At 38.0% G+C, this 21,091-nt stretch overlaps 1 protein-coding gene across 32 annotated transcripts in view; it reads right to left on the bottom strand.

Annotated features, from left to right (window-relative positions):
* The window catches only part of PTPRD (protein tyrosine phosphatase receptor type D), a 536,986-nt gene that overhangs the window by 211,646 nt on the left and 304,249 nt on the right, over window positions 1–21,091 (bottom strand). For 20 of the 32 annotated variants that reach the window (XM_044939860.2, XM_044939874.2, XM_044939864.2 and 17 more), the window contains exons 5-10: window positions 17,047–17,235; window positions 15,769–15,777; window positions 13,323–13,433; window positions 11,880–11,891; window positions 9,649–9,918; window positions 6,333–6,914 (exon numbers count right to left, since the gene is read on the bottom strand). In XM_044939860.2, the coding sequence (XP_044795795.1) occupies window positions 6,333–6,914; window positions 9,649–9,918; window positions 11,880–11,891; window positions 13,323–13,433; window positions 15,769–15,777; window positions 17,047–17,235 (1,173 nt within the window). The remainder of the gene's footprint in view (window positions 1–6,332; window positions 6,915–9,648; window positions 9,919–11,879; window positions 11,892–13,322; window positions 13,434–15,768; window positions 15,778–17,046; window positions 17,236–21,091) is intronic. The other 12 variants (XM_044939870.2, XM_044939871.2, XM_044939886.2 and 9 more) reach the window with 3 other exon arrangements.

Raw genomic sequence — 21,091 nt, 5'->3', positions numbered from 1 at the left:
AGCCATGAAATTAAAATATGCTTGCTCTTTGGAAGAAAAGCTATGATAAACCTGGACAGCTTATTAAAAAGCAGAGACATTACTTTGCTGACAAAGGTCCATATAGTTACAGTTAAAGCTATGGTTTTGACAGCAGTCATGTACAGATGTGAGAGTTGGCCATAAAGAAGGCTGAGCATGGAATAATTGATGCTTTTGAACTGTGGTGTTAGAGAAAACTCTTGAGAGTACCCTGGACTAAACGGAGGTCAAACCAGTCAATCCTAAAGGAAATCCACCCAGAATATTCATTGGAAGGACTGATACTGAAGTTGAAGCTCCAACAGTTTGGCTACCTGATGCAAAGAGCTGACTCATTATAAAAGACCCTGATGCTGGGCAAGATTGATGGCAGGAGGAGATGGGGATGGCAGAGGATGAGATGGTTGGATGGCATCACCGACTCAATGGACATCAGTCTGAGCAAGCTCTGGGAGATGGCAAAGAACAGGGAAGTCTGGTGTGCTGCAGTCCATAGGGTCGCAAAGAGTTGGACACGACTAAGTGACTGAACAACAACAATAGACAGATATTTTGATTGTCTATATTACTAGAAATTACAAATTTACTTCAACTCCATTTATATCAATATGTATGCCAGTACTCTTAGAAAAAATCAAAAGTAATAATATCTATCTTAAACTCACTTTATTTCTAATTACCATTTCTGCAGAGTCTGATTTTCAACAAAAACAGGAATATTATTGTCAGGGAATTAATGGTAATATAATGAATGTACCTTTCTGATTAAGTAGACATACAATATATATTTCTCTGGATATAAAATTAAAATATATTTGAGAAGTTCACATAGATATATTACTGACCTGTGCATTTTTGTAGGTTTGGAAAAGACAAAATATTAGAATAATCGTAAACTTAAATTTTATATAACCTAATAAAATAATATTTTATAATGGTTTTATGTTTTGCCTAGCAGTGGTTCTATGAATTAGCTAATCAAGAGCATCTCAGCATTAATTATATCAGAACTAACATCATTGTATTTGGCAGGTGTCCACTAACATCAAATGGCCTTTGTTAATTAAGTCTGGAGAACAGATCAAATCATTGTGCCATTTTGGAAGGTTTTCTTAGCCTATTGATCTTGGCAGGCACAAGTCATCATGTCATTATATATCTTCTCAATCAATGGGTATTAAAATCACAACTATTATGCAAGGTTCTTGGAAATACCTTAATGAAAAAAAAAAAGTTAAACAGAAATTGATAACAGCTATTCTAATGCATCTGTGACCCATTCATCTAGATTTTTTTTTTTTTTTTTAGGTACAGAGTCCCTGGATCACATTAACTCAATTGCTCTTGTCACAATATTACCTTCACTGAGTAATGATTTATGTTACATTATGTCCCCTGGTAATACAGAAAATCAAAATATGGTCTACTGAAACATCAGTTCTATATCTTTCATTAAATTGTGACTAAAAGCATTATCATCTGCCATTCCATGTTCTTAAGATAAGGATACTCATGATTTGCAAAGATTCTTATGTTTTGGTTGACTTTAGTTTCAGAAACTATTTGGTTTCTTAGCTAAATCCTCCTGTCATAAGAAAAAAAAATATGAAACACTTTGATATTCATGCTAAAATTTGTAGTTAGAAAATTAAGAAGCAGATTTAGTGATCAAGTATAATAACCTATTAAAAAGGTATCCCTTCTTCTTTTAGATAAATATAAATTTTTTTCCTATCTAAATGGTTTAGTGTACCTCTGTACTGGGATAATCGAATAGCTACTACAAGTATTTCAGAAGTAAATCATCCTTAATTCTTGGATACAATACTTGAAACCCTGTATTTCCTGCCTCTGTTCAAAAACCTAGTTAAGAACCAAAAAAAATAAGACATTTGTAAATTATTAATTTAAAAGACAATGGTGCTTCAGCAAAGGAAACAAGAAAATAAAAAGACAACCCACCAATGGGTATTAGGATAAGGGATAAGGAACTAGTCTCAAAAATTGACAAATAGTTCATGACGCTTAACAGTATCATAACAACCCACTCAAAATGGGCAGAAGACCTAAATACATATTTCTTCAGAGAAGAATACAGATGGCCAACAGGCACATGAAAAGATGTTCCATGTTGCTAATTATTAGAGAAATGCAAGTCAGAACCACAACGAGATATCACCTCATAGCAGCCAGAATGGCTATCATGAAAAAATCCACAAACAATAAATGCCAGGGAAGGTGTGGAGAAAAGGGAACCCTCCCACACTGCTGGTAGAATATACATTGGTATAGCAATGGTATGGAGTTTTCGTAAAAAATTAAAAACAGAGTTGCCATATGACCCTGCAATCCCACTCCTGGGCCTATATCTGGAGAAAAACAAGATCCGAAAAGATGTATGTACAGCAGTGTTCGTTGCAGCACTCTTTACATTACCCAATACCCAAGACACGGAAGTAACCAAAAAGTCCATTGACAGAGGAATGGATAAAGAGACATGGTACATATATGCAATGGAATATAACCAGCCGATAAGAAGAATGAAATAATTCCATGTGTTGCAACATGCATGAACCTAGAGAAGGTCCTACGACGTGAAGTAAGTGAGACAGAGAAGGAGAAATATCCTAAGACATCCCTTATATGTGGAACCTAAAAAGAAACAATGCAAATGAACTGATATAACAGAAACAGACTCACAGAGTTGGAGAACAAGCCTATGGCTGACAGGGATAAGGAAGCAGGGGAGGGAGTTAGGGAGTTTCGGATGGACATGGACACACTGCTATATTTAAAATGGATAACCGACAAGGTCACAGTGCATAGCACATGAAACCCTGCCCCATGATATGTGGCAGCCTGGGTGGGAGGGTAATTTGGGGGAGAATAGATACATGTGTAGGTATGGCCGAGTTCCTTCAGCACTCACCTAAAGCTATCACAACATTGTTTCTCAATCAGCTATACCCTGATACCAAATAAAAATTTTGAAAAGTAATAGAAAAGATAATGGTGCTTAAAAGAATCTAGAGTGTCCACTTAATAACCTATGACCCAAAGGAAGTTACTGACTCTTTTTACCTTTACTGATCCTCAATTTACTTGAGATAATTCCACATCTGTCTAAATGAGTAGGAAGAATTAATACACCCAGAAGCAGACTACCCAGCATGTTATGATGATCATGATGATGATGATGATTATATACAACTGAAGTTATAAAATATTTCTGTCCATTATCTAATTGATAGTCTTGTTACGGGTTGAAGAGTCTCCCACAAAAATTATCATATGTTGAATTCCTAATACCAAGAACCTTATTAAGTGACCTTATTTGGAAATAAAATTACTGCAGATATAATCAGTCATTATATTAGATGTAATTAGTCATTTCAGGATTACATGGTATCATTAGGTTGGGCCCTAAACCATTATGACTGATACCTTATAAAAAAGGGAAATTTGGACAGAGAAACATGCACCCAGGGAGAAGGCCATGAACAATGTAGGCAGAAATCACAGTGATGCTTCTACAAGCTGAGGAATAGCCAAGATTACCAGCAAACCACCAAAAGCTAGGAGTGAGCCCCAGGCCCTCGCTGACAGCTCTCCCAGAACCAAGCCTGCTGACACTTGGTTCTCAAATTTCTAGTCACTACAACAAAAGACGATCCATTTTTATTGTTTCAGCCACCCAGGAAGTAGCAGTTTGTATAGCAGCCTTAGGAAAATTAAAAAACAAACAAACAAACAAAAAACTACTACCCCTAAACTCTATAAGGGGGTTATTACTTTAGATGAGAAAACTGAAGTTCAGAGAGATGAAGGAACTTGTCAAAGGTTATAAAGCTAAAAATGGGACTTACGGGTTCAAACCTTGGTTACATTACTCTAAGATCAGAGTTTCTTACAGTATAAAAGCTGAGAAATACAAAAACCTAGAACTTGAGTATAGGTATATACTCTTCCTATATACGTTCTTATATCTTTAATGGTTATTTAACTGCTGCTGCTGCTGCTGTGAAGTCGCTTCAGTTGTGTCAGACTCTGCAACCCTATAGATGGCAGCCCACCAGGCTCCCCCGTCCCTGGGATTCTCCAGGCAAGAACACTGGAGTGGGTTGCCATTTCCTTCTCCAACGCATGAAAGTGAAAAGTGAAAGGGAAGTCGCTCAGTCATGTCCGACTCTTCGCGACCCCATGCACTGCAGCCCACCAGGCTCCTCTGTCTCTGGGATTCTCCAGGCAAGAACACTGGAGTGGGTTGCCATTTCCTTCTCCAATGCATGAAAGTAAAAAGTGAAAGTAAAGCTGCTCAGTCATGTCTGACTCGCAGCGACCCCATGGACTGCAGCCTACCAGGCTCCTCTGTCCATGGGATTTTCCAGGCAAGAGTACTGGAGTAGGGTGCCGTTGCCTTCTCCCTATTTAACTGCTAGAATAGTATAATAAAAAATAATCTCAACAGTTGACTATTTTCAGTCGAGAAAAAGAATGAGATTCACTGATTTCTACATTTTCAATGAGAAACTTATGAAAAACTTACTCTATAATACTTTCATGCATATCAACATAACAAACACAGAACTGTGAACACAGTAAAAGCCAAATCAAGAAGATATATGGATGATTTTTAGTATAACTATGATAAAACACTTCTACGGTTATCTTTTTGATATTTTAGTGATAAACCCATGAACAAGCCAATAAGAACCAAATAATAGTATGAAAATAAAGGTAGGAGAGCTATAAACATACTAGATTCCTAGTAGCCAAGGTGAACGTTCTCAGCCACAAGATTCAGAAAGTCCACAACATAAAAACAAGTCAGTGGTTACACATAAGTTTATCAACTTTTGACAGCTGAGAAAATGTAATAATTCATTCTCAGGATTACCCATGAGCTATGACTACAGATTATAGACACGATCTCCAATTATATGGTTCATATGTGGATCCTCAGAACAAGCCAATGGTATGCCGCCAAGACAATCACAGATTAATGCAGGTTTGAAAGTGTCAGTCACTCAGTCATGTCCAACTCTTTGCGATCCTATGGATTGTAGTCCATCAGGCTCCTCTGTCCATGGGGTTCTCCAGGCAAGAATACTGGAGTGGGTTGCCATGTCTTTCTCCAGGGGATCTTCCTCACCCAGGGATTGAACCTGGTCTCCAGCACTGGAGGCAGATTCTTTACCATCTGAGCCACCAGGAAGCCCCAATACAAGTTTAAGAGGCTCCAACATAATAAACAACCACATGAACAGTTCTCAGATATTTAAGAATAAACTTAAAAAGAAACCCACTATGGCTATTCCCATGTATGTGTAAGCATGCTCAGTCATGCCCAACCATTTGGACTGCAGCCCACCAGGCTCCTCTGCCCTTGGGATTTCCCAGGCAAAACTCATCCCATGATGAACTGATCAATTTGAATCTAAGACCACAGAAATCTGATATCCTCTTATAAAAATAAAACTACTAGAAGGGCCAAGTTTTTCTTCATAAAATCACTGGTGTCTGCTCTAACATCCAGTAAAATGGGTGAATAAGGCCCCAAAGTTTGATTTCAGATATTGGTAACTGTCTTTAGCCGTGAGCCCATAGAAAGAAAAAAAAAATCAAAAACATTAACAGAATATTAATTTTTAAGCAAGCTGCTTCCTGGAAAATATAAGCCATTTAAATATCCAAGGCCTCCTGACAAATGGTTTTAGTTTTAACTTTATCTTGAATTATCTACTCCTCCACAGACTAAATAAATTTTTGGTACTATTCTATCAGAGTTGCTAATACTAAGAAGCATGGTTCTTCTATTCTCTAAATGTTGCATGGTGGATGCATTCATCCATCTCCTGCAGAAAGTCTTCAAGTCATTTGGATACAAAAAGAAAGGATGCTACATATAGGGGTAGGAGAGTAAGAGTTACAGACTATTAGGTATAAGCTATAAAGATATATTGCACAACATGGGGAATATTTAGCCAGTATTCTATAACAACCATAAATGGAGCATTACCTTTAAAAATTGTGAATCACTATATGGTACACTTGAAACCTATGTAATATGGTACACCAACCATATTTCAATTAAAAAAAAAAGATGTTAAATATATCCTCTTTTCAAAGGACTGTATTATTTAGTCTTTCAGTGTCCATGCCTGTTCCTCTTCACATGCCTTAACTCCTTACTTAGAAGCTCTAAATCTCAAAAACTAAAATGTCTACTATCTTTGTTCTTTGTTTCTGCCCCTGCCATTTCTTCACACCGACTCTTCTCCACCCGACTCCCCATTCAGAAGCAGACCTACCTCCTGTCTGAGTAATGACTTGAATGTCACTTGAAAGAGGACCATCTCCAATTGAGGTGAAAGCCAGGACTTTGACGGAATACGTTTTCTGGGGCACCAAGTTGCCTATAGTAGTGATCTGGCTGTCAGCTACATTGTGCTTCATCCAGTTGTTGACATGCTGAGTGGGATCCATTGTATAATAAACTCTGTATCCTTGGATCTGTCCATTTGGCTCTTCAGGCTCCTTCCACTGGACCAAAATGGTGGTTGAACTCAACATCCGAGCCTGGACATCCCGCGGGGCGCTGGACGGTGCCTGCTCCGAGGTCTGCGTCAGCACAGGCTCGCTGGGAGGCCCCCGCCCGATGTTATTGACAGCAACGACCCTGAATTCGTAATCCGAGTAGGGGCTCAGTCCGGCGACGCTGTAGCGTGTCGTTGCCACCCCATCAATTTCTTTGAAAGGTTCCTCAGAATTTTTAGGTTTATGCTGAATGATGTAGTAAGAGACCGGCTCAGGGTTCCCCGAGTCCCACGTCAGTGTGATGCTTGTAGCAGTGCTCTCAGTCACGACAGGAGTTCCTGGAGGTTTGGGTAAGGCTTGAGGGAGGAAAAAGGCCATGAGCACCCACTGTCTTTAAGAAATCACGAGATTCCATAACTCTAGTATTCAAATAATAGGATTATGTATCTAGCGGAGATTTAATCAGATGAAATCATAGCAGAGTAGTTTTCTAAGTGGTCAGGATGTACAGTAAGACATGCGCAGGTGACAAACCCCAGGTGACTAGAAGTGTATTATATAGCGCTGCATTTTGGGGCTGATAATGAAATTCACCATTTTTTATCTATGAGATTCTGGATACATTGCTTAATTTCAGTTTGCTTTAGTTTTCTCATGTGAAAAATAGGAAAAAATGTATTATTGGAATTGTACAGTTGGGTAACTGTATTTCATGAGTTTGTGGTGAAGATTAATGAGCTAATCCAGTAATGCTCTTAGAATGTATCTGGCACCCTGAGAAAACAGTGGTTCCAATTATTACAATTATTATAACCAAAGGCTTGGCCAATGAGATTCTCGCTTTGAAAAAATAATACAACTAAATACTAATAAACATTGAAAAGAGCAAAATTTTAAATGAAATGGTATTCAATTGCTATAAGAGTATTCATTTTGTTTTCAAGATGTATGACACAGACAACAGTATTATAATTTTTTAAATAAATTATCTAACCAATAACTTTTAAGGTAACAAAGAATAATAATTTCAAATTAATCAATTTCAAATTCATGCTTTTTTACTTAATATTCAAAATATGCTGAAGGAACTAAATTAAAGCCTATCCACAAATCTCTTTTTAAAATATTTTATTGTCATAATAGATATTCTATATCCAATATCAGTAACATATTACAGCTACATGAAAAACATTTCATTTAAATTCATATTTTAGAAATCATGTTATTTTTTTTAGAAAAAAAGCATGACTCAAAATGCTACTAACTAAGAATAAAAGCCATCTATGCTGGTGGCCTCATATTCAAGCACCTCACCTGGACAGTGATTCAGAAAGCTATGGTGTTAGGGAAGAAAGGAGAATTTCACAAGCTGATTTTTTAGGGAAAACTCAGAAAGTAACACTCCTCTAAACAGCTCTTGAGTACTCTTCTTTCCTTTTCAACTTAAAGAAAATACAACACTGCTTACAATGGTAACTCTTCAAGAATAACAAACTTGTACTTAATCACGGTTACACCAACAATACCTAGAGCACTGTCCAGACCTGAGTAGGTTTTTAAGCAGCATTGTGAAATGACTCCTGAATAAACGAGTCCTTTCTCTAAGGTGCTTTTAGTTTCGATTCCCTTTTTGCCGTCAAGTGTCACCCTCATGTTTTATTATTTATGTTGGAGGAGGAGGGGGTAGGGAAGTAGCAAGAGTCAGGAAAACAAGGACAAGAAATTGAACAAGATATTAGTTTAATGTGACTCCTGCTTTTGCATTCTTGAAGGTCTTTAGTAAACCTTCAAATATTTAAAGCTGACATGGTTAGTATGGGAAAGGTGGTTCAATATTTGCATACGACTCTAAGAACCATGGAATGATAATATTTGGCCAAGGGATTTTATGGAAAATAATAATAAAAAGACATTTGTTTAAATATTCTGGTCTGACATTTTGCAAGAAAGCAGATAATCTGAATTTTCCCTAGATGCTTTTCTGTATTCTTGAGGGAAGTAAAAATATTGCTAATTAAAGGTGTGTGTTTACTGATATTTAACAGATACTCTCAGTTTCACTAAGTGACGCCGATTATACAGTACAAGTTTTGTGTCTGTAATAGTATGCTTAGTACAGTAATTATATGTAATGAAACATTACTATTAATATTTTAAATGATGAAATATTGAAAACGGTGTGTACCTTGTTCTTATGTCACATCATTGCGTTTATATGGTATATAGTAAGTATATATATATTTGGTCAAAGGTATGACACTGACTACATTATGTGTGGTCCATTATTTTTTTTAGGGTCACAATTCCTAGAAGGGGAAGATAATTTGTGCTCATTTTGCAGTAGTTCCAGACATTTGCAGGAATCTAAAGTTACTCTCATACTGACTCATTTTAGGAAAGTTTTCTAAAATTCTATAAATACTGTGTAAAAACAGCTGGTTCCCTCACATATTCATTTCCCCTCCTTTGATTCAAAAGTAACCAAGGCATATAATTCTTTGGTTATAGTCAGTACCCTTATTTCAAGGAAAAAAAAAATTGTTGCACACTTCACCTACACAAGGTGAGAGATGAAGCTGAAACAGAATATAATCACACTTGCATTTTGCATTTTAATGGCAGGGTCTATCAAAAATTTAAAGCATCTATTATTAGACCATGTTGATTTCAACTCTTTTTTTTTGTCTTCTGGGATTTTGAGCATTTATTAACACTTACTTGGATTTTTCTGTCATGTACCTCTTCTCAAGGTTCTGGATGAATATAAAACCTGTACACATCATCCCGACCATTACAGCTGAGCATGTTGAGCATTCCTCACCCTGCCCTGTTAGTGCCTGAGCCTGGCTACCACTTAAGTATTTTGAAAATTATCATGACTTAGGTTGTCAATACTTTTAAGAGAGAATCTGCCTACCTAGATATGTTTATCTAATGTGATACCACAATAAGACTGGGCTATGATATGTGAAACACTGACCAATGAACTGATTCATTTTAGGATTCCAAGAACAGACTTTGTAGAGGAGAGGCATTAGTCAGTTGATGTGAGGGTACCCAGATCCTCCAAGCATGAACTACTGAGCATACCTTTGACAGTGATCTGTGCTATTGCTTCAATGACACCCAGTGTCGACATAGCAACACAGGTGTAATTTGCTGACTGTCTTACATCATTCAGTTCTAGGACATTTCTTCCTATTGGCATATCATCTTCAGGTGTCAGATCTTCTGCCCCCAACATCCACTTCACATAAGGCATTGGTGACCCCACAGCCACACAGGTGATATTAACACTTCCACCTGGCATGATCTCATGATTAGTGGGTGGGATAGAGAATCTTGGTGGGACACGGCGAACTGGAACAAAACACAAAGGAAGATGATAAAATATACAAGAAAAAACAGCCTGATTCAACACATGACATGCACTGTACAGACACATATTGAAACATATTGTGGATTGTCCAAAAACAAAACATGTAAAACTGTGGATAATACACACCATACAAGTATGGTATGTGTATACACAGAAAAATTTATTTTAGTCATTGATATCTTAGACACATTCATACAAAAGTTGATTCAGACCTACAAGGGCCCCACAAAAAAAACTATCTACAAACTAACAATACACAAACATCATGCATAAGATAAACACAGAAACATATACATGCATGCATATAACAAGGATTCTATGCATTCATGTATATGCAGGAAAGTTGGCTGGAAGGCCATCAGTAGGTTTACGTTGAGTATCAAAACCAACTTCAGTGCTGTGCTCTTCCAGGTGATGTGAACGCATGTGTGGGACCACACTGTCACATCCCAGTCCTGGAAAACATCATCTAGAGTACACTGAAAGTGCAATTTATTTGCTTTCAGACTCAGAGGAGATGCAGCCTCAAGACCTCACGCTAACACCAGAACAAACACAGAAATATATACACGTATCAATTTATAGTCATAGAAGAAACAAAGCCAATGCCAGTAGAGATACTGGATTGGGACATGCAAGGCATGCACAAGGTGAAATCTCAAGGCCATGCTTAGGATGACGGGAGAATGGCTGGTATCCAAGAGCAATGGCAGCAAAGGAAATAACAGGGGAAGAACTAAACACAAAGGGATGAGGGATAAGTACAGTGACTAAGACAGAGATTTAGGGGAGGATCGTAGCATTAAAAGGAAGAAGATATTAGATGAAGGCAGGTTGTCAAAGGTATGGATTGCAAATTCAGGAAGGGAGCTGGGGAGTTCACATTCAAGATTCCATTCAGTTCATATCTAAGATAAAATAATATAGGTGATGACAACAAAAATCTAGTCAGAGGCTTTTTATGCCTACATTCAAATTGAGGGACAATTGATCTAAACCATACAGTGAGACATGACATGAAGACAGTAGATCATATTAAAGCAATACAACACAGGAAAAAAAAACAAACAAGCAATTCCAGTTCAGTGTTCCTGCTTCAGATAATCTCTACGTTTATGTGTGTTTAAGTACATGTGTCTCAAACATGGTACAAGGAGAGGGTAAGAGACATAGAATTCATCTTGGGCTTTTATTGGCAAAACATTATACCATGAGCATTTTAGATTAAGAGGTAATCATTTAGAGCATACCTTAAATATGGATAATCAAGTGATTATTAAAATTATAAATGTCAATAAACAAACAACCACATAACCCCAAGATCGTAAGTAAATCATTCTGTCTGTCAACTTTTTGGCTGTCCTTCAGAATGAGAGAAACCTCCATGGATTTGAGAGGGCTTGCTGCAATGGCCTCAAGGGTGAATGACAAGCATAGGAGAAGAAAAGAGAGGGCTAGGCATGCCTCCTGCAGCCAATTCACAGGTTACACAAAGCAGACAGGAGCCAGTGTAGACTCTGAGGTGTCAAATAACATGTCAAGAAAAATGGAGGAGAGTTTAGTCTTCATGCTTGGGATTAGCGGAACCACTACAAAGTCATTCTATGGGCAGCAGGCATCTTTGTGAGACAGAAATTAAACGTGGGGCAGGAGACGGGAAAAGTGGAGCAGGAAGGAAAGCAGGAACACTGATCAAGTTCACCGGACCTGAGAGTTAAGTGTTACCCGTTACCATGCACCCAGGTTCATTCTCTCCCATCATGCACCACAGTTAGGAACCACCAGCAAGCACCAGAAGCCATGGCCAAGGGCATTCTCTGCTAAAACATACCATTAACCAAAAGAAGACCACAATGCAGCTACATTCATTTCATTTGTATTCTTTGTTATTGGTTTAATTAATAGTTTTGTAAGGTGGGTAAAAAGTAAAAAACACACCAACCTTCTCGCAGCTCTGAGGGATGTAGGGGGTTTGATGCAGAACACAATGAAATGAGGAAAGGAGAAAAACAAGGGAAACACAGAGAGAGTAAAAAGGCCATATCAAGGCTTTCAACTGCTACTTGAACATCTTTATCTGATTTATTTAATCTTTCCTACCTCAGCTGAAAAAGTTAGCAACACCTCAAGGACTAACACAACAGTATTAGAAAGAATAGCTAGCATCATTTTGAAATTTTTCCATTGAAGAAGGTACACATGCCTCATGCAGCAAAGGAGGTCACCACTGTGAGAAAAAGGATCAAGGGGCTTTCAAAGAATTTGGAGAAGAAATAGTTTTTCTTCATATTCTCCCACCCCAGACTCCAGAGAATGACAAGAGAGAAAAACATCCCCAAGGAAACAAAATTATCTCAAACAAAAATTTCAAAATCAAGCTAGATATTTTCCTAAGGGAACTCATTTTATTGTAACTTAGAGCTTTTACTGTCTTTTACATATCCCCACCCCCCCACCCACACCTTTTGTGGTTATTCATAGGCATGGAGATCAGGAATAAGAGTGCTTTCATTGGACAATAAAAGTATAGGAAGCAGCTTTGAGAACTCCAGGGAAGAAGTATTTCTTTCTAGTTGAAATGAAAGGAACAGCCATTCATAAGCTCAAAATTTAATCATTTCTATTACTTTTAAGAAAATATGGATGTATCGTCCTTCATTCTTCTCCCAAGGACAATGATATTATGATTTAAAATACAATCACTGTTCCCTGGCAATCGAGAGATTAAACTTTCCAGAAAGTGAATAATTAAAAAAAACCCTTGTGTGTGTGTGTGTAAATATACATATATATATATATATATATGCATAGGCATATGCACATGATAATACTATGTGTTTATAAATAAGTATAAAAAGGAAGAAGACAATACAACTGTGCTACTTGCATGTAGCACCTATTTCTTTTTTTTTATAGATTAGCAGTTCTATCCTTACAACTCTGCAGCAGAGGTCATGAAGACATAAACACCTCTATGCTTGGAGTTGAACAGAGAACTGATTAGTGGCACACCAAGCAATTATCTCAGGGTTTGATAAGGAAACAGAAGAGTCACAGCAACAGAAAAAAAGGAGAAGGAAAAGAAAACCTCAAACCAATGCAAAACACAGTTCAATCAATGCACTTAAAATAATAATCAAGATGTCAAAATGCAAATATACTTACAAACTTCAAGCCTCAGGATAGATTTTACTCAAGAGTGGTCCACTTTTTTTTAACCATGTATTTAAAATATTTAATTCTCTACCCACTAAAATGCTTCAGCTATTGTCATTATTAGCACATCAGCTGATTAAATCCTGACATAGTCACACAGACCCTGTGGATATCTCAATTCCCCCTGAGCCTGAATGAACACGCGATGCCACAGTTACGTCATTCCTACCTCTGACATATAAATTGGCAGGGGCAGAATAGCGAGTGCCCGCGCTGTTGGTGGCAACACACTCATATTTTCCTTGGTCAGATTCTTCGCTCTGTTCGATCTGAAGGGCTCCTGCATGGATATAAAATATATTGCCAAAGAGATGGTCAGAGAAAGCTTTCTCAGTGCAGAAAGCTAAACCTCAACAACATGAAAAGCCCTGCAAAAGGAAGATCCGCTCAACGTCGATTCAATCTCTTGCTAAGGTGCACAGACAGAAATGATGCGATGAGAAAAACATACAGAGATTATTTCTTCTTTTTTTAAAAGTTTTTACATCATCAACGCTAGCATAATAAAAACTTATCTTTTCCCAAGCAAGAATTCTACTCATAATTAATACGCTTATTTCCTAGACTAATAAAATGAAGATGGGTGAGACTGCTTCAAGGAAGTATGGCTTTTAAATCAAACAAAAGATTAATTTTTGGTTTTTGTTTTGTTTCATTTTGGTAGCAAAAGTGGCGCAAAAGAGAGGTACTCTCAAAAAAAACCAGGCCGGGTTTTCAAGAAAGTCTTCTGCTGAAGAAAGCCAAAAATACGCAGCAAGCACAAAAAAGGCTGCATGAAGCAAAAAAAATTAAAATTAGTCATTATATATCATGAAAATATTACTTAAAGAAACAAAACTCCCTTAAGACATGCAGATTTTTTAAGAAAAGAAAGACCAGTTTGCCACGACTTACAATCATTTATTACGTTTGCTGAAAAACAAAGAGTAATTGAATTAGAAGGTTTTAAAAAAGTTAAAAAGCACGGCCTATGCCAGCCCGGAGAGCCAACCAACCACTGCTTGAGGACCTCGAGACGGATCCCCTAAGACACCCATCAAAATCCACCAGTGGGATTAGCAGTGTGGTGTCACAAAACCCCAAGAAAAATACAAAACAAGAATTATAAAAGAAATGCACACTGAGTCAAAGTCTGAAAAACCATCAATACCACATACCACCAAGAATACTCAGCACCTTTTGTCTCCAGAGCCTGAAGGACAGAAGTTCGAAAAATCCAGAGGCGAGTAATCCAAGAAAAAAAGAAGTGGGAGGGGAAAAAAGCACTGTTGTCAGACTGCAGGCGAGTGTGATCAGGTGGAAGGGGGAGTCATTCTTTGACTTTTAAGACAGTAAGAGAAAAAAGAATTGAAGAACAAAAGCAAAAACCTTTTGAAAGATAAAGACAAAAAGCAGGTGTTCCAGGCTGTCTTCTGCATGTCTGCCACTGTTCTCCAGACCATCTTGACTTTGGTCCGGAACAAGAACAGCTAAGGAAGAAAAAAAATGATCTTTTTTTTTTTTTTCTCCAGTTGGACAAAAAAAAAGGAAAAAGAAGAAAAAAGAAAAAGAAAAAAGGAAAAAGGAAGAAGAAGAAAAGGAAAAAAAGAGGGACAGATGGTACGCTGTGACTGGTCTGTGGTCTAAAGACCTGGATATGCTTTCTTTGAAGCATATCACAACTTAAAGAATCATTTTCATAAAGAAAGAAATGAACAAAACAAAGAGAAGAAGGAAAAAGAAAAGAAAAACTCACAAGATGAGAGTCACCAATCATAACCAAACAGTACAAAGGAAAATTATAAAGTTGATGGACATTACTGGAATGATTCTGAAAACAGGACAAAGATGAGAGTGATGAAAGGACAGAAAGAATGAGCAAGATCATTCTGTGAACGTTAGTTCAGCACTCTTACCTCTTATTGGTGTACCACCTGGGTGGATAATATGAATGCAAATAAGATTAGAAAGAAGAAGCATTAGTACGAGAAGAAGGAGGCTAGGGCTGGGGAGAAGAATTAAATTAGATTTACAGAATTAAATAAGGTCTTAAAAGAAACTTGAATTACTCTACTGGTAAAACAGGAATATATTAGATAGTATTATTAGATCATAAAAGCAAGTTACATTATACCACAGAGGGCAAAGACCACAATAGGCAGCATTGCCTTTATCAGAGAAGCAAATGAGTTCTTAGGTCTGGGATTATACAGGGTTAGAATTCTATCTTATATGCCTCATATTCTTATAAAAAAGAACTAAACAATATTTTTAAAGACAGAATTGGGGAAAATACTGGCTAATCTATTTAAGTATATATATAGATATGCATATATATATACTGTTATAGGAAATACTAAAGACTAACTAGAAACAAACACTGTTCATTGGATATATCTTACACTACTTACATTGCTACATTTGTGTGATATAACTTGTGTATTATTTTATTTTTCTACATAGTGTTCTTACAATAACAGTTCTGTGGATGTGTGAATGTGCACACCACTAAGGAAATCTTGTGTCTACACTGACAGTTAGTAAAATGCATGCCATGCATTTTATTAATAATAATAAGAGTAATCTGAATATGGAAATTAGTGGGGGTGAAGTGCGCTTCAGAACTAAGCACTTACCAATAGATTCTGGAGATTTAAATACGGAGAGAAGAAAGACAGCATAAAAATATTATTATATTCCTTATAATTTGGTACAAATTTTTCAGAGTTAAAGCTTTATATACGAAATCATCTATGTTACAGGTGAATAATTAATTCTTTATTTACAATAACAGAATGCTAATCTACACAATTCTGCTGACAACAAGCAAAAGAGGCAGTTAACAAGACGCGTTAACATCACAGGACAGGTCAAAAGCTGAGAATTCTGGGAAGACAGGCAGTTAAACAACTTAGAATTATATTATCAATATTACTACCCATGCCAAAGTAAACAGCTTACTAGTATACATCCCTGTGAAATTACCTAGGGACAGGCTCTAAAAATTAACAGATTTAGAATTATCTCTACTTTTAGTCTAAAGAGAGCAAATGAATAAACTTGGGGTGGGGATGGGAGAGGGAGAAAGGGCAACAGGTAGCAAGAGAGAGAGAGGAAGAGAGAGAGAGAAGCAAAAGCTGGAGTCTACACCAACCAAAAGCAGACTTCTGTAGATCCAGTCACTGGAGGGTTTAAAAATCTTTAGTGTGGGTGCACACTACTGTGGCAAATGTGTACAAAACACTCACTCATAATAATATTACAATAAGATTAATAAAAATCCCCTCCTTTCATTGGTACTTTGTAAAGGACTTTATAAAAAATACATCTGGAAACTTATGAGATAACATTTATGTGTTTTATGTATTAGTGAAAAGAAAGTAGATGTGCCCAAACTTACTAAACTTTGGTAGTTTGATGAGTTAAAATGTAGAGAAGACAGAGAAACACACTTTAATAAAACGGAATCATTTTAGTGTTTAATATGAACATTTTTGATTTTTAATGGATATAACCATTGGAACTCCTTGCAAGTTTTGAATGAAGTCCAATGTTGAAATAAATTTGTTTCAAAAGAAAACAGAGAAATAAGAAAGAAACAGGAGAAAATGAATCCATCAAATACTGCAGAAGAGCAGTAAACTAAAAAAAAAAATTATCAAAAATACAGTCACAGCAGTGAGCAATGTGGATTAAACAGAAGCTGCAAAACACGGAGAAGAGAAGAAAGACTCTGAAACAGGTTATGACATCACAGACGTAGACAACACATTAAATAACAGAGAAAGAGAAGAGGGAGAAAAATTAATACCTAAAAAATAAAAATAAATAAAATGAAAATAAAAATAGAGAGAAAACTTAAAAGAAAAACTAAAATTCTCTAGGAGATCATGGAAACAGTAACAAGACCCTACCTGATCGTAACTGCTTAATACGCCCATTGTTGTTGCTTGTGTCGACCGGTAAGAAATCTTTGAACCACGTGATTTCTGGATCTGGATTCCCACTGGCTGCACAAAGCATGGTGGCGGTGCGTGTACGCTCAACCACCTTCAGCTGTGGGCCCATATCAATAGTAGGGAAGCCCCGGGGAATTTGATCCTCTGCAAGACAAAAGGTGATACAAACATGTCATGAAGGCAGATACCCAAGATTCAAGAGGTACTGACTGGTAACCTTTCCCATTGTGAGAGCTGGACTGTGAAGAAAGCTGAGCGCCGAAGAACTGATGCTTTTGAACTGTGGTGTTGGAGAAGACTCTTAAGAGTCCCTTGGACTGCAAGGACATCTAACCAGTCCTTTCTAAAGGAGATTAGTCCTAGGTGTTCTTTGGAAGGAATGATGCTAAAGCTGAAACTCCAGTACTTCAGCCACCTCATGCGAAGAGTTGACTCATTGGAAAAGACACTGATTCTGGGAGGGATTGGGGGCAGGAGGAGAAGGGGACAACAGAGGATGAGATGGCTGGATGGCATCACCGACTCGATGGGCGTGAGTTTGAGTGAACTCCCGGAGTTGGTGATGGACAGGGAGGCCTGGCGTGCTGCGATTCATGGGGTCTTAAAGAGTCGGACATGACTGAGCGATTGAACTGAACTGAACTGAACTGAAAAACTAACATAATCCAAGTAGCCTTGCACTTGCACTGTTAGGCTAGTGTATGGTAACAATGTTGTTCCTGGCCAGAGGAGTGTAGTCCAGGAAGAGGCCGAAAACCTAACAAATAGCTCAAACATGTGATTAAAAACCATGACCAGGAGATGAATCAAGTTCTCTGGCAGCACGGAAGCAGTCATTATACAACGTGTGTTTGAGGAGGTCAGTGAGTACCAAAAGAAAGCTAAGAAATGAGCCATTAGGAAAGTCACAATCAGTATCAGTTCAGTTGCTCAGTCATGTCTGACTCTTTGAGACCCCACGGACTGCAGCATGCCAGGTGTCCCTGTCCATCACCAACTCCCAGAGTTTACTCAAATTCATGTCCATTGAGTCGGTGATGGCATGCAACCATCTCATGCACTGTTGAGTTTTAGGTCAACTTTTTCACTCTCCTCTTTCACTTTCACCAAGAGGCTTTTGAGTTCCTCTTCACTTTCTGCCATAAGGGTGGTGTCATCTGCATATCTGAGGTTATTGATATTTCTCCCGGCAATCTTGATTCCAGCTTGTGCTTCTTCCAGCCCAGGGTTTCTCATGATGTACTCTGCATAGAAGTTAAATAAGCAGGGTGACAATATACAACCTTGATGTACTCCTTTCCCTATTTGGAACCAGTCTGTTGTTCCATGTCCAATTCTAGCTGTTGCTTCCTGACCTGCATACAGATTTCTCAAGAGGCAGGTCAAAAGAGTTCCAGAAAAACATCTTTTTCTGCTTTATTGACTATGTCAAAGCCTTTGACTGTGTGGATCACAACAAACTGTGGAAAATTCTTAAAGGAAAGTCAAGTTGTCCAGAAAGAAAGGCACACCAGAAGTACAAATATTCAGAAGGAAACTTTTCCTTGAGGGGAAATCACTGATGTAGCACAGCTAGCTTTAGGAGGGCATGGAGAACAAGCAGGTTAGCTGGACTAACCTATTCCTATTTTAGTCTATTACGGTTTTCTTTTAACTTTCAAGTAAAACTGTGTGTGTGTGTGTGTATTTTTTTTTTTTTTTACCCAAGTACAGGTTTATTTAACTTATATGCAGAGTACATCATGAGAAACCCTGGGCTGGAAGAAGCACAAGCTGGAATCAAGATTGCTGGGAGAAATCTCAATAACCTCAGATATGCAGATGATACCACCGTTATGCCAGAAAGTGAAGACGAACTAAAAAGCCTCTTGATGAAAGTGAAAGAGGAGAGTGAAAAGGTTGGCTTAAAGCTCAACATTCAGAAAACTAAGATCATGGTATCTGGTCCCATCACTTCATGGGAAATAGATGGGGAAACAGTGGAAACAGTGTCAGACTTTATTTTGGGGGGCTCCAAAATCACTGCAGATGGTGATTTCAGCCATGAAATTAAAAGACACTTACTCCTTGGAAGAAAAGTTATGACCAACCTAGATAGCATATTGAAAGCAGAGACATTACTTTGCCAACAAAGGTTCGTCTAGTCAAGGCTATGGTTTTTCCTGTGGTCATGTATGGATGTGAGAGTTGGACTGTGAAGAAGGCTGAGCGCCGAAGAGTTGATGCTTTTGAACTGTGGTGTTGGAGAAGACTCTTGAGAGTGCCTTAGACTGCAAGGAGATCCAACCAGTCCATTCTAAAGGAGATCAGCCCTGGGTGTTCTTTGGAAGGAATGATGCTAAAGCTGAAACTCCAGTGCTTTGGCCACCTGATGTGAAGAGTTGACTCATCGGAAAAGACTCTGATGCTGGGAGGGATTGGGGGCAGGAGGAGAGGGGACGACAGAGGATGAAATGGCTGGATGGCATCACTGACTCGATGGACATGAGTTTGAGTGAACTCCGGGAGTTGGTGATGATGGACAGGGAGGCCTGGTGTGCTGTGATTCATGGGGTCACAAAGAGTGGGACACAACTAAGCGACTGAACTGAACTGAACTGAACAGGTTCTACCTGAATTAATCCCTCTGTAGAGAGTTTTAATTTGTCAGAAAAGTATCTGACAGTTTCCCATACAAAAGAAGAAAAAAACAAAAGCAACCCAAGAGTTCAACAAGGAAACATCCATCCCTTAGAGTGAGAGAATACCTTCCTCCATTCCAAAGGCCTGAACCACTTTCAGTCATTAAAAAGTTGAAATGGGTCAATTTTGAATCTTCAACTCATCCAAAGTTCATTTCTCCCTTGCATGCATGCTCAGTCACTAAGTCGTGCCAACTCTTTGCAACCCCATGGATTGTAGCCCATTAGGCTCCTTTGTTCATGGGATTTTCCAGGCAGAGATACTGGACTGGGTTGCCATTTCCCTATCCTAATCAAAATTTCTCCGTATCTTGGATCTTGAGAAACTAAAGTCCTCTTAAGTCCCTCAAGCATGACCCACATTGATATCCTATATGAGCAGTTCTTCCAGTCAGTGTTAGAAAGGTATATTCTGTTGAGACACTGAAGGCATTTTAGTTATATGGGCATTAATATTTGCATTAGAATCTGGCTGTTTGAAGACTATTATGAAACATTTTGACTTTCAATTGGGCCCTGGAGTTAATGTAATCATCACTTCCTCATGACCTTTGATGAACTGTCATCAGCCACCAATTACAAATGACTCAAGAGCACAACCAGTGAGACAAACAGAAACAGTCAGACATGATACCTATCTTCCACTTGGATGTCCCCTACAATTTCTGGGATAATCCTCAGTGTCTTGCTAAACATCCACCATTTCAAAGGAAAAGGTTACATTTTGATGACTCTACTGCCTTGCTGATCAAATCTATTCATTCTCTACTGTCTCAATACCTAAAGGGTAAATCAAATCTGCGAAACCTGGCTAGTGAAGTCTTAAAATCATGGCCCATTTTTCTCAGCCTCTCATGGATAACCTTCCTCAGAGGAAACATGTCTCCTGCCCACACTGAAATTCTCACCATTCCTTATACAAATCATATCCAATGAGTACTCCATCTGTGTCTTGAGAAAGCCACACAATCAAAACCATCTTCATTATAAAGTTTTTCAAAACTCAGTCAAACAGACTTAATCTTTTCCTCCTCAGATTAACTGTGGTAGTTAGGTACCTAGATGCATTGTCTTGTATTTTTTAAATACTGTTTAGTTTAAATATATGTATATTTGCTTAGTCGTGTCTGACTCTTTGTGACACCATGGACTATAGTCCACCATGCTCCTCTGACCATGGAATTCTCCAGGCAAGAATACTGGTGTGGGTAGCCATTCCTTTCTCCAGGGGATCTTCCCAACCCAGCGATCGAGCCAGGGTCTCCAGCATTGCAGGCAGATTCTTTACTGTCTGAGCCACCAGGGAATCCAATTTATCT

This window comes from Bubalus bubalis, chromosome 3 (genome assembly GCF_019923935.1).
Source record: "Bubalus bubalis isolate 160015118507 breed Murrah chromosome 3, NDDB_SH_1, whole genome shotgun sequence".
Classification (NCBI taxonomy): domain Eukaryota; kingdom Metazoa; phylum Chordata; class Mammalia; order Artiodactyla; family Bovidae; genus Bubalus; species Bubalus bubalis.
The sequence above is the reverse complement of the archived record's forward strand: the minus strand, read 5'-3'. Positions and strand labels throughout refer to the sequence as shown.